This window comes from Furipterus horrens, unplaced genomic scaffold (genome assembly GCF_987537825.1).
Source record: "Furipterus horrens unplaced genomic scaffold, mFurHor1.1.pri manual_scaffold_8, whole genome shotgun sequence".
NCBI lineage: Eukaryota > Metazoa > Chordata > Mammalia > Chiroptera > Furipteridae > Furipterus > Furipterus horrens.
Genome location: NW_028327178.1, coordinates 100,664,630 through 100,678,937, shown reverse-complemented (window position 1 = coordinate 100,678,937; position 14,308 = coordinate 100,664,630). Strand labels below are relative to the sequence as shown.

Genomic DNA, 14,308 nt, shown 5'->3' with positions numbered 1-14,308 from the left:
GTTCTCCAGCACCACGCTCTTAAAAATAACGGCTCGTCCGGCATTCGCAGTCACGACTCCCATCTCTCGCCCCTGGAAAAGCCCTCTCTAATCACTGAAGTGGCAGATCTGGGTGAGCTGAGAAGATGAGCTGCCCCTGGCTCAGGGGAGCTCCAGAGAGGGGTCGGATCTGAGTTAACTGAAGACTCACCTCATCCCCCCACTCCTTTGCTGGATGCCCCCGGAAGTGGCTGCACCTGCCTCCCCGTCTCCATTTCTCTCCATCAACACACAGGCAGCCACAGTCTGCATCCGATGGGCCCTGTGTTCAGAGGAGGGGGCAGCCGACCAGTCCCACCCACCCCCAAATTCACGGGACTCCTGGCTGACTGGAAGTTCCCAGGTGGCCCCCACAATAGCTCCCTGCCAGCCAGGCCAGAGACCCAGCCATGGAACCACTGCTTGGAAGAGGGTAGTTTCCTCTCCTGGGGGATGTCCTTGAAGAGCATGTCAGTAATGAACTCATAGCCGAGATAGCTGAGGACCGAGCACCTCTGAGCACCCAGAGGTCTGAGGACACAGCTAGAAAGGGCCAACGTTCTGGGAGTTGCTCAGAGAGGAGAGGCTGGGGTGATGTGTCCCAACATCCTAGTCACTTGATGTCCCTGCTGAACAGCCCCTTGGAGGGTGTTTGTTTATTCAACAAATCCTTATGGAGCACTTGCTGTGTGTTGTATACACAGTTCAAGGGCTTTCCGAATAGTAACTCAGTCTGTCCTCATAACCAACACTGTACTACAAGCCCCCTTTTGCCAGTGAGGAAACTGAGGCACAAAGGTGACGGGTGGCTTGGCATGGATCACACAGCTGCTAAGTGACGGAGTTGGGACCAGAATCACTTGGCTCTAGGGTTCTGGATCTTAATCACTATGCCCTGTTCATTTTCCAGGTGTGGAAACTGATATCAGAGAGGGAAAGGACTTCCCCAAGATCAAACATGGGTCAGGGACAGAGCCCTGCCTGAAATTCCATCTAAATCCTTCCAGGCTTCATTCATTTGCTCAGCAAATGTATCAAATCTACTCCTGTGGCATATCCCACAATACTGAGGAGCCAGGGAGTCATATTGTACAACAGAGGCCTTGACCTCAAACAGATCACAGCTGGAGGAGTGGGGACGTCATGGTTCTGCCGAGGATGCAGGCCGAGACCCGCATCTGGTGGACTTGTCATGCCCTCTCAGAATCGGGTCCTAAAAGAGCAGAAATTTGGGAGTTCAGTTGGCAGCTGACCAAGTCTTTAACCTTTTCCATGTTTTTGTTTCTCTTCTGCAATATGGGGATGTAAACTGTACCAAATTCCACAAGGATGCCTGAAATAATGGGCATGAATGCTCCAGGTGCATTCTCTGCACCCTCGGGATGGGATGGAGCAGCAGTGATGATAGTGTTGTTGGGTGTGGGACTGGGGGTGGCGATGTGGCACTGATACAGGTCATGATGGTGCAGGTGATGATGGGGCTGGGGATGGTGTGGGGGTGAGGGTGGAGATAGTGATGGCCTTCAAGTTTGTGATGATGATAAAGATGCTGAAGGTGGTGGCGGTGCCGCTGATTCTGCTGGTGATGGTGGTGATGGTGATGATCTAATAGTGATGGTAATGGGTGGTGATGGCGTTGTTGACGTTAATAATGATGAGGATGGTGATGGTGGTACTGTTATGCTGGTAGAGGCAGCAATGATGATACTAATGGTGGCAGTGGTAATGATTTCATGGTGGCAGTGCTAAGAGTAATGGTGATACTGACAGTGGTAATGGTGGAGATGGTGATAGTGTTGGTGATGGCGGAGGGCAGTATTGGTGATTGTGGCGGCGAAGGTTGTGGTGACGATGCCAGTGGTGCCAATGCTAATGGCAGTGGCGGTGATGGTGACAGGGACAGTAATGGTGATGGCTATGGTGACAATCTAACAGCGGAGATGGTGATAGCAATCATGGGGGTGACAGTGATGGTGGTGGTAACCCACTTATGGCGGATGTCCTCCATCCTGGTGCTAGTTAGTACCAGCTTGATGAACCCACAAATCGCAGTGTGACCGCACTGCCTGGTCTTGTCCAGCGGCAGGTGGGGGGTTGTCTAGCTCTCACACGTACGCCTCTCACCCCGCTCCTGTGCTCTTATTACAGACAATCACGCCCAGCTGTCCCGGGCATCCCTGAGGATACGAATCCTGGACGTGAATGACAATCCCCCAGAGCTGGCCACACCCTACGAGGCAGCTGTGTGTGAGGATGCCAAGCCAGGCCAGGTATTAGCCAGGGGCTGGGGACTGTGCGGTGCTGCCAGACCTGGCCAGGGGCTCCTCTACTCAGACCCAGCGTGGGCTCGGCCTCTCATCAGCCCCCTGCCCCCTCCTTACCCTTTAGCTCATCCAGACCATCAGCGTGGTGGACAGAGACGAGCCCCAGGGTGGGCACCGCTTCTATTTCCGCCTGGTGCCTGAAGCTCCCAGCAACCCCCATTTTGCTCTGCTCGACATTCAAGGTGAGTTACCTCGGAACCCCCAAATCTTAGGGTGCATAGAGGGAAGAGCCTAGCTTAGCTGCCTTCTTCTTCCCACGTTACTGGTGGAGAGACTGAGACAGCCAGAGAGCTACTGTTGGGTCCACGATCACACAGAAAGTCCAGGCCAAGCTGGAGCAGTTTACCCAGCCCGCTGGCCAAACCCTGAAGAACAAGCTGGTGGTGCATTGGCCCAGTGGAGAGGGGGCATCTCAAGGGCAGAGAATGGTAGATGGAAAGATACGGAGAGGTGATCCCTGAGCAGTGGGCGGGCCAGAGGCCAAGGCAGAAAGGGCCCCTGGTCTAAGTGAAGGTTGAAATAAGCCATATGCACACACCACCACCCCCCCACTTCAGTTTCAAAGGTGCTTTATCTCGTTGCTCTTTGCATCCTCATGGCCCCCCTGGGGTGTGGTTCTCTTCCCTCCCTCCATTGTCCAGGAGATGAAATTGAGACTCTTAAGAGGATAAAGGACCCACCCAGGGCCCTACAGGGAGTCAGCAGTGAGGCTGGGGTTCAAACCCAAGCCTGTGTCAGATCCAGTGTACATCCTACCTTGAAAGGAAACGGCCCGCCAGCCTGAGCTGATCCTGTTGTGAGAGAGGCCCCAGCAAGTTCCCCAAGAACTTGAAGTTTGAACCTTTGAGGAGTAGATGGGGGGCAGGGGGGTCCATGGACTGGGAGTGAGGGACCTTGGTCTCTGACCAGGCTCAGTGGGTGGCTCTCTGTGCAACTCTTAGCACAGACCTAAGCCTCAGTGTTCATCATCTGTAAAATGGGGCTGAAAATGCCTGCCACCTCAGGTGGCTGGGTGGCCCCAGGGAGACAGGGGCTACCGAGGTATATTGTGAGTGCCTAGAACATGTTATTTCCTTCATTCAGCAATTATTTATTGAACAGTTGTGCCAGGCACTGTTCTAGGCCCTGAAAATACAGTGGCGAAAAAGATAAAATCCCTGCCCTCTGTAGTTTACCTTCAAGTGAGGGAAAAGGAATCACATAAATACTACGTCAGGGCTGGTAAGTAGCTGTGCAGGTGGGAAGAATAATGTGACAGCCACACGGGTCTGGGCTTTGTTTTAGTCAGTGCTTGACCCTAGGTGCCTACAGCAGTGCCTGGCATATAGTAGGTGTTCGATAAAATGTGTTAAATAAAACTGGGGACAATAAAGCAGGGTAAAAGTAGATGCTAATTTAAATATGATGGCCTGAGAAGGCCACCTGAAGGGATCAATAGTGGGTAGGGATCGTAAGGAAATGAGGAAGTGAGCCTTGCAGATAACTGGACAAAGAATGATCCAGGGGGATAAAACAGCAGGTACAGAGTCCCTGAGGTGGGAACAAGCTACCTGCATGGTTGGGGTGAGTGAGTGACAGGACCAAAAGGAGATGTCCTGACCCTGAATACGTCTGGGATCACCCCCAAGGCCTTTACACCTCTTTCCTCTAAAGAGAGAGACTTCAGTGGCCTCTGAAGCCAGACCCATCTATCGTTCCAGGAATCATAGTAAAAATGTCTAACGCCTAGTACACTTCAGAAAGGACACTGATCTTAAGAACCCTGGAGTAGGACCCTAGGGCCCCTGCTCTGCCAGGCTTCAACCTCTTAGAGGCCTGACTATGTCAAAGTTAGGGAGTGCCTGGGGAAAAGGCTGAGGCATTGGGAAAGGACTTGGGGTCTCAGAGTCATGGCTCTTTAAATCCTTTTGAAAGTATTTCAATATTTTAAAAACCAGCATAGCCCCGCCTTCTCATTATTCCAGTGGTATCCTGAGCTGGCCTCAGGAGACACAAATAGCCCTGGTTTGACCTTTCCCAATTTATGAGTCTTTTCAACCTAAGGGACACAAGGTTCTGCCCCAAATGCCTCTCTTCAACTGGAGGCCACCAGAGCTTCCATCTGGTGGGACCACTGGGTACGAGCCCTGGGAACAAGGGTGGCAGCAGCGTGCTGAGGTCAGCGCAGCCATGAAAGCTCTCTTCCTCCTGTCCCCATAGTGTGCCAAGCCCCCTCCTCCTCACTACATAAATATCTGGGGAGACAAACAGCTACCCCAATCCATCTGTTTCTTTGTACAAATTTGTAGCCAGTGTGGAAACATGATTTATAAATATTGCTTTTGCAGCCAGGGATTGACACTGATATATGTCAGGCCAGATGGAAGCGTGAGGCGCTGGGCGCAGATCCCACCCAGAAGATTGGAGTAGGGGTCTGCTCTGGCCAGCGGCTTCCCCAACTGCAACCAACCACTGCTCGGGGTTCAGGGATGATGCCCAGGGATTCCCACTTATGGGGTGAAGGAGTGGCAGGGAACAGAGCTTTCAAAACATGTGGCTGCATGGCCAAAGACAGCACCCCTGGGAAACAAATATTCCTCTCTGCTCCTCTGTTCTTGCTTGGAAATTTGAGGCTGAGCCAGAGCCAGCCACTCATTTTTCAAATCTGTCTAATTCTCTGTACCCCCACACCACTATTATTTCACACCTAAAACACACAGGCGCATCCTAACTGGTCTTCTACATCCACTCCCATATTTGGCGTTAGAAGCTCCCTCGTCTAGAACAGAGGCTCAGCGAGTGCAGGGACCGTGTCTGTCTTGTTCATCACTGTATCCTCAGGGGCTAGCATGGTCCTGACTCGCAGTGGGTGCTCAATTAGTATCTGCTGCCGAATGAACGATGCTCTGTCACTAGGTCACTTCTTTGCTTAAAACCTACCAATCCGTGGCCTCCAATTGCTGTTAAGAAAATAACTCAAATTCCTTACCAAGCCATCTGATACTTTCCATGACGGGCCCCTGCCTCCCCGTCCAGCCTCATCTTGACTCACTTTAGCCATGACCTTCATCCCTCCAGCCACAAAAAACTGCTTTTGGTTCCTTGAGTGTATTATGTTTCTTCCAATCTCAGAGCCTTTGTGTGGGCTATTTTCTCTCCTTTAACTCTTCATTCAGGGCTCAGCAATAATATCACTTCTTCCAAGGTCTCCCTGACCTTCCAGACTGGGTCAGGTCCTCTGTCAGGGTGCTCTTCCCATACTTTTCCTCATTAGCCCCCTCCATGGTTTGTAATTCTAGACTAAATTCTGAGTCTATTTGATTAATATTTGTCTCTCCTATTAGAATATAAACTCAGATCCAGCACTGCTGGTTTAGCTTTCCATTGTTTCTGCCCCAGTGACTAGCCTGGTGCCTAGCACATACAAGGGGGGACCCAAAAAAACAGAGTTATCTGCTGGAGGGCAGGGCCCCTGTAGTAAAGGCTTCCCCTGCCAGGTGAGTGTTCTAGGAACCCATCTGTGTCTATGTACCAGCTGGCATTGTTGTGAGAGGCTGCAGTTGGCTTCAGTGAATTTTTTATTTGAAGACTCAACACATTTGCCCATTTCATGATGGGTCATTTCCGAGCACACCTGCCCACACCATGCTGAGTGTTCAGCAGTTTTTAACCAAAAACTGCATGACCCTCATGTCCCACCTTTCCTATTTACCCAATCTCACCCTGAGTGACTTTTTTTGTTTCCCCTGGTGAAACAAGTCCTCCAAGAGAAACATTCTGCTGATGTGGAAGAGGTGAAACAAAAAATGGCAGAAGCACTAAAGGGCATCAAAATCGATGAGTTCAAAAACTGTTTTGAGCAGTGGAAAAGAAGTCTCAGTAGGTGTGTTGCATTAAAGGGAGAGCACTTTGAAGGTGACTGAGGTCTAAACATGTAAGAATAAATACATGATTTTTTATAAATAAAATCCCAGTTTTGGGGGATCCCCCCTGGTAGTAGTTACTCAGTAAAGGTTTAGTGGGTGGATGGATGGATGGATGAATAGATGAATGGATGATTTGGGGTGGATGGAAAAGGTAGCTACGCCAACAATTTGCTGGATAAGTTCAGATAAGTGACCAACTTCCACATATATAAAATGGGGATAATGTCACTAACTCTTGGCTGTAAGGATTAGGCATTTACTATGTATTTAAAGTATCCACCCCATCCTTGATGCATAGAAAGCATGCAGTACATGCAAGGGAGTTCCACACCATCCTCTCTTTTCCTCATCTTGCTCTTCGCCAGGGGAAGGCAGATGTTTTCACAGCTGGGCTTGACTCAACCTTTGGCAGGAGTTGCTAGAGTTCAAGCTAGAGTTCAAGCCAGAGTTCAAGAAACTAACCAAGGACCACACAAGTTATCCCAAAAGTTGTGGGTCATTCAAGCATCGTTCTTCAAGTCTGGCTCAGTGCCAGGGAAGAGACATGCTTACGCAAACGTTAACGCCACGTGACAAACGCTGTCACAGAAGTGTGCGTGGCACCTGCGTCGTCAGAGCAGGGAGAGGGGAGCCATAAATCCTTCCTTCCCAGGGACTCAGAGAAAGGAGGCCACAGAAAGGAGGTGACATTTAGCTGGAGCATGACGGATGAGGAATTTGCCCAGGCAAGGAAGTGGAGAAGGTGTTCCAGATAGCGGGAACTCAGTGAATAAAGGACAGAGCTGCCTGGGTGGGGGGGTGGGCACATGGCGCAGCCCTGGGACCTCAGGTGGGGCATGAGAAAAAGAACAACCAGCACTGACTGTGGATTTTTATGTGCTGGGAACTATTCTAAGGGTTATGCATGAATTTTACCATTTAATCCTCACACCTACGTGATTCTATTTTCCTCAGTTACAGATTAGGAAACTGATGTCCAGAGAAGCTGAGTTTCCCAAGCTAGTAAACTGTCAACTTGGCATTATTTTTAACATTTTTATGGAAATTTTTAAATAGGTGTCAAAGTGGATAGAATAATATTACAAACCCTCGTGCGCTTATCGCATGAGCTTCCACCCACGACAAATCTTGTTTTAGCTGGACCTCTGATCCACTTCCTAGATGTGCTCAAGGTTGCAGACAGCCCTCCAAGGGCTCTTTTTCTTGCATCGTGTCCATGATGGGGAAGACCAGGACTGGGGCCCTGAATTGGGGACTGCAGAGAAGAGGCTGGGTTAACTGGTGCCACAAAGCTGGGAAAGGGTCCCAGGCTGCCAAGGTCAGGTCAGCAAGACCAGCTGCAAGGCCTCAAGATCGGGGAGAAGGACTCAGGAAGGCGGGGCCGCCTCTTGTGCAGTTGTCTGTGAAGGGTGGGGACAGTGGCCACCTGGGCTCTGAGTACTTCTGTACTGCCATGTTGGAAGTCATCAAAATGATCAAGACTGAGGGATGGCCAGGGCCATACAAGAAAGGTATAGAGGAGGCAGGAAAGCCAGGGCAAGTGGGTGCCACTCAGCACATAAGTCCTTGTTCCAAGACCAGACACCTAACCCCCAAGTCCTGCCTGACATTCCTAACAACACGCTATAGGTCCCCTCCTCAGGCCCCGGGGTTCATGCCCCAGCCCTCCAGGCCAAGTCTTCTGGACACCTGACAAAAAGCTGCTTCAGCCAAAGACAGGTGCCAGCCAGCATCCCCAGTCTTTTCTGATGACCCAGGTCTTGTCAGGGCCCAGCGAGCCACAGCCCAAGGGCCCCAGGTCCCCAGGGTCAGGATGCATTGTGCAACTGGGGTGGAATCGGGAACAAAAACAGGCTGTTGAGACAAATGGAAAAAAAAAAAAAAAAGACACATTCAGGGACAGGACGTTGGCCCAGCTGGGGATGGAATCTTGAGACAGCTAAGGACAGAATTGTGGGCTGTGTGGCTGGGATCGGGATCTTCGGGGAGCCAACAGCAGAACTTGGAGATAGCTGGTAACAGGATTCTGGGAGACCAGGGAAGAGGCCCGCTGGTCAGCTGGGAGGCAAACCCCGCGGTGCAAACAGGAGGTGTCTGGGACGGGGAAGATGGCGCTGGATGCCAAGTCACACACCGCCCTCTTTCTCCGGAGCAGACAACACAGCCGCAGTGCACACACAGCACCTGGGCTTCAACCGGCAGGAGCAGGACGTGTTCCTGCTCCCCATCCTGGTGGTGGACAGCGGGCCGCCCACGCTGAGCAGCACAGGCACGCTCACCATCCGCATCTGCAGCTGCGACAGCTCCGGCGCCATCCAGTCCTGCAACACCACAGCCTTCGTCATGGCCGCCTCCCTCAGCCCCGGTGCCCTCATCGCCCTCCTGGTCTGTGTCCTCATTCTGGTCGGTGAGTCCCCCGAGAGCAACCCCCTCCTCGATCGGCCCCCATGCTGGGGCCCTGGAGTTCCTTCCCTAGTCATCCCCATGGGGCCTCGGTGTCCCTCCCCACACAAGGAAGGGCTGGCCTGAATGATCTCCGAGCCCTAACACGCAGCTCCCATGGGAAGTCTTCTTAGGTACGAAGCAGCCCCGCCACCAACTCCAGGGTCAGCCCCCACCTGAGACTAAGTCCTGTTGCCCCACCTTCTACACAGCCCAGACTCTCCCTAATTTTTTAAAACCAGGCATATTTTTAAAAATTCTTCCATGTCTATTGTCCTGTTTTATTCTCTATGTAGGACTTTTAGTAAAGGGCTTTTGTAAACCTCCCAACCATTCAACCAGGGGGTATCATGCCCATTCTTCAGATGAGGAAACTGAGGCTCAGAGAAGTTAAGTGCCTTGCAGAAGGCCCTGAAATCAGGTCTTCACACACCTGCACTCCCTGTTCCTTTACCTCACCTGCTATGAATCTACGCTGGGAGCAAAACCTTGGAGCAGCTGGGGCAACATCTTAAGAATCGAACAGCCAGTTGAATTGGAGGTTCAATTCCGCAGCCAGTTGAACCCCCAGTGTGCTCCCAGCGAAGAGGTCAAGTTCCAGGAGCTAAACTGAATTCAACTGGCCCTAATGCCACCTCTCTCCTGGTAGCAAAAAGGCTTCATCTCAGTCTTGACTACTAGACTTCACAGAACAGCCAGAACTAGAGGAACTCAAGGGAGGCCCATGTTGTAGGTACTGGCTTTGCTCAGTTCCCTGGGAGATGTTAGCTGCCTCCCACTCCTCGCTGCCCACCACTGCCCAAATCCCTAAGTACCTGCGTGTGGCTAAGGTGTACTTCCTCAGGTCGCTGCAGAGGCCCTGGGCAGACTCCTCCCAGCTGGGAGGCCCCACCCGCTTCTCTCCCCTTCCAGCCCTCGGCTCAGAAACCCTTTTTCCAGAGGGTGCACTTTACAGCGGTTTCATTTTCCGAGGCAGTGCAAACAAATTTCTGCCTAATTGCCCACAAACGAAGAAAGTGCACATCAGTGCTCTAAAGGTGACGGGCGGAATCGCTGATCAGGCCTGGCACATCTGTTGCCTACCGCCTGCGCTCCCTACCATCTGCTCTCACGGGCATCCCCCTCCGCAGCTCCCCACCTCCAGCTCCAAAAGCCATCCATCCATCTTCCCCACTTCTCTCCTGACACCTTCCCTCCCTCCGGACCTATCCTTGGCCCCCTCCCCTTCCCTGTCATGAGCTACCTTGTTAGGCTGTGAGCCAGCTGCCTGCCCCATGGCCCTAGCAGCTGGCTCTGGCCACTGGCCCTGCCAGAGATGTTTGGAGCAGCAAGAAGAATCCAGAGCCTGGCATAGTGCCCAGCACGTCTGTCCATTCATCTACCCACCTATCCATTTAATTGTCCCCTTCATTCATCAGTTCCTTATTTATCCATCCAGTGAGTTCCTCCTCTTTGCTAAACTGTTCTAGGCCCTGGGACTCATCAGAGAATGAAAGAGACTAAAAGCCTTGAGTAACTGGAAAGTTGGGGTTGCCATGACTGAGCGGGAGGAGACTGGGGATGGGGAAGAGGGAAAGATCATTAGCTCCGATTTGGACATGTTAAATGTGAGACTCTCCTGGTCAACCCAGAGAACTTGTTGAGTCAGCAGACGTACAATCTAGATTTCAGGGGGAAAGTCCAGGCTGGACGTTGCAATAGGGGAGCTGTCTTCCTCTGCACGGAGCTCAAAGCCATGAGAATGAAGGAGAGCCCCAAGAGAGGGATTGTGGATGAAGGAACGAGAGCTGAGACCTGGGACATCTGATGTTAAGAAGTCGGAGAGGAGAGGAGAAGCCTACTTACGTGATTGAGTGGCCAGAGAGGTGGGAGGAGACAGAGACCGTGGAGCACTGGAAGTCAAGCGAAGACAGCCAAGAAGGGATGATTCTCCCATCCTTTCACGCCCCCGGGTTTCCATCCAACTCTGCATTCAGTCATTCGCCCAACGAGCACGCTTCCCTTGCTTACTGCGTGCCAGGCACCATGCCAGGGACCATTCCCCAGGTCCCTGCAGGTCGTGGAGAGTGCATCTGGGGGTGGGGGGAGACCAACATGTTAACACAGCAGGGCATGTGGTATAATGAAGCAGTGGCTCTCACACCTATAGATCTAGGGTGGGACCTGAGAATTCACATTTCTAACAAGTTCCCAGGAGATACCCGTTGCTGCTGGTCGAGGGACCGAGGTTTGCGAGCCAGTGTGATAGAGAAAGGAACCCCTCACCAAGGGACCTTGGAGGTGGTGGCATAGAACCTGGCCTGGATCTCTCTGGGAGGGGCTCCTGCAGGAGACGTCTTGACCTGAAACTCCAAGGACTAAGAGGGTGGTCAGGACTTCTGGACGGGACAGAGGAGGGGAGGGTGGACGAAGGTCAGGTTCCTGTTTCACTCCCCAGCCCTCAACTGCTCCCTTCAAAACTCTGTATCTCTTCATAGAGTTGAGGATGAAGACCCCAGAGGTTGGGTCCAGCCCTCAACACTGCCCTCTGTGCCCCTACTGACGGTGGCGGTCTGGCCCCAATTTGCACACCTTTCAAGATGGAGAGCTCACTACCTCTGCAGATAGCCGGCTTAGGCTGGGCCCACTCCGCTGGGCGCAGAGTGCGGGTTGGAGGTTGGGGGGCGGGGAAGGGAATGCTCAGGGCGGGGCCCAGCCCGAATCGCCCCGTTCTATCTCCCACGCAGTGTTGGTGCTGCTGATCCTCACCCTCAGGCGCCACCACAAGAGTCACCTGAGCTCGGACGAGGACGAGGACATGCGGGACAATGTCATCAAATACAACGACGAGGGGGGCGGTGAGCAGGACACCGAGGCCTACGACATGTCGGCGCTGCGGAGCCTCTACGACTTTGGCGAGCTCAAGGGCGGCGAAGGCGGCGGCGGGGGCCCGGGCGGGAGCGGGGGCAGCCCCCTGCCGTCCCACCTGCCCTCGGAGCGCCACTCGCTCCCGCAGGGGCCGCCCAGCCCCGAGCCGGACTTCTCGGTGTTCAGGGACTTCATCAGCCGCAAGGTGGCGCTGGCGGACGGGGACCTGTCGGTGCCGCCCTATGACGCCTTCCAGACCTACGCCTTCGAGGGCGCGGACTCGCCGGCTGCCTCGCTCAGCTCGCTGCACAGCGGCTCCTCGGGCTCCGAGCAGGATTTCGCCTATCTCAGCAGCTGGGGCCCGCGCTTCCGGCCCCTGGCCGCGCTCTACGCCGGCCACCGCGCAGACGACGAGGCCCAGGCCTCCTAGCCCCACGCCCAGCCGTCGGGCGCGGCCACTCGCCCATCCACCCCATCCAGGACCCTCCTGGGCCCGAGGACAGAGCATTTCCTCTCTCCCCCTCTCCCCCACACCCCTAACCCTCCCAGGGCGGCCGGGCGGGAGGGGGACTTGTTGGGGGAGGATTCCCCGAAGCCCTGCCAAGGAGAGGGTAATGCAGCTTTTGGCCCAGAGGTACAGGAATTATGACTAACGTCATTAAAACAGCAGCGAGGCCGGGCACTGCGTGGATCTAGGGTTAGAAAGGAAAACTGGGTGTCGTTGCTGCGTGGAGAAGGGGGCGTCACTCACTCCTGGCTTGGGGAAAACCCTGGTGGGAGGTCGCTGTGAAGTGCCCCCTCCCCCCAGGATTCCCCTATCAGAGTTAAGAGGAAAGAAGGGCTGTTCATTTACTAAGCGCCTACTGTGTGCTGGGATACTGTACAGAGACAATCTTAGTCATCACAGAAACCATGAGGTGGGGCCCTGCAGGTAACAGATGGAGAAAGCCACCCAGAGAAGTGGCTGTGTCCTGTCCCAGGACACCTAGTCAATGACTTCGCTTCTCTGGACCTCAGTTTCCTCAACTGTCAAATGAGGCTAATAACAGAAACTACCTGGAAGAGCTGTGAGGATAAAGGGGTTCACAGGTCAAGGGGTTAGGACAGTGCCTGGCACATAGTAGGTGTTCAATAAATGTTAGCCTTTGATACTATTACTATCTTTGTCGTTATTAGAAGCCTGGTGTGTCTGCCTCCCAGGACTGAGCTCTTTCCCTTGACCCACTTACCCTCCCGCTTTTCCCAACATCTCCAAGGGAGGAGGAAATGGTCTCAACTGCTGGTCCTGCTCCTGCCCTGACTGGGGAACAGGACGTTCCCAGAGACCGCAGAGCCTTCTGACGTCTCAGGCAACACTGGAATAGGATGCGTGGCAAGAGTGCCAAGAAAGACAAGCTGGACGGCTCCAGGACTTGGATGAGATGGGACAGTTGGCAGAAAACGGAGAGCTCGAAAGCCACTGAGTGCAGTGGGGACCCTACCTGTCTGGTCCTGGAACCCATCAACCTCCCCATTCATGGACCCCAAGTTGAGAGCCCCGGGGGTTAAGTCATCTCTACACCTCCAGCTCTAAAACTATTTGACATAGGTTATTTGTCATTCATTCCACATTGATCTGCTGTGAATTCCAGCTCCTGCAAGTGGGGTATCTTTCATCAAGGTCCTCAACTACTGATGCCTCAGTTTACTCATCTGTAAAATGAGGCTGATGAGTCCCTCCCTTAAGGGATTGTTAAGAGGCTTAAAAGAGATAATGAATGTTAAGCTCAGTGCCTTCCAGACACATTGAAAGTGATCAATATGTACTCATTAGCCTTTTTTTTTTTTAATCCTTCCAGGGAACATTCATTCCTTCTATCCACATTTACCCGGGTCCACTGTGACAGATCCAGAGATGGTCATTATGTCCTGAGTGCTTTACCTGTATTATTTCATCAAAATTAAATATTGTCAGCCCCAGTTGACAGGTGAGGAAAGTGAGACTCAGAGAGTAGTAACCCATCTAAGTTACACAGATTATAAGTCATTCCTGCCTTCCAGTCACTCGAGGCCCAACTGGGCGGGGTGAGGAGGCGGGGGGCAGAAGTAGCCAATAATAATGCATTTGGCAAGAGTTGTAGCAGAATTAACAGAAGAAGGTCCTGGACACACTGGAGAACGATTAAATAATTCCTGGAGTGCTTTCCAGAGGAGGTGACTTCAACTGGCTCTTGAAGAATGAGCATGAGTTGTATGAGATGGCCAAGCAAGCAAAAGCACGCCAAGCAGAGAGGAGAGTGTCCGCACAGGCTTGGGGCGGGCGACAGACAAGAAGCATGTGGCAGCTTCAGGAATGGTGTGCAGTTCCACGGGCTGGATCACTGGGTGGAGGAACGGTGAGAGCTGAGGCAAGGGAAGATGGGTTGGAGGGGGATTGGCAAAAGAAGGCCCGGCCACCAAAAAAATTGATGTTTTGTTCAAGTTGAATATGTCTCCTAAAGTCCACAGAGGGTGGCTAATGGTAGAGGTACGAGGTTTGTGTGGGAGGCCCACGTCAGGGAATATTAAGACCCTCATCCCATGTAGGAGCTTTAACTCATGGTTTGTATAGCCCATGCTACAAATGGATATGGTAACTAAGGGACTGATGGCGTGATATGGGACCCCCTCTCCCACCCATGGGTGCCCAGCTCTCACATACAGAATCCCAACAACAGTTTGGAGGTCGGTTATGACATCTCCATTGTAGAGGGAGAAATCAACACCTAGAGAAGTAAAGCGACAGGCACCCAT

General features: G+C 52.8%; 1 protein-coding gene across 1 annotated transcript in view; it reads left to right on the top strand.

Annotated features, from left to right (window-relative positions):
- CDH22 (cadherin 22) overlaps nt 1-12,690 on the top strand; it is a 121,377-nt gene extending 108,687 nt beyond the window's left edge. Inside the window, exons 9-12 of the mRNA XM_090286503.1 lie at nt 2,167-2,288; nt 2,407-2,524; nt 8,403-8,654; nt 11,416-12,690. Of these exons, the coding sequence (XP_090142629.1) occupies nt 2,167-2,288; nt 2,407-2,524; nt 8,403-8,654; nt 11,416-11,966 (1,043 nt within the window). The 3' untranslated portion in view covers nt 11,967-12,690. The remainder of the gene's footprint in view (nt 1-2,166; nt 2,289-2,406; nt 2,525-8,402; nt 8,655-11,415) is intronic.
- The last annotated feature ends 1,618 nt before the right edge of the window (nt 12,691-14,308 follow it).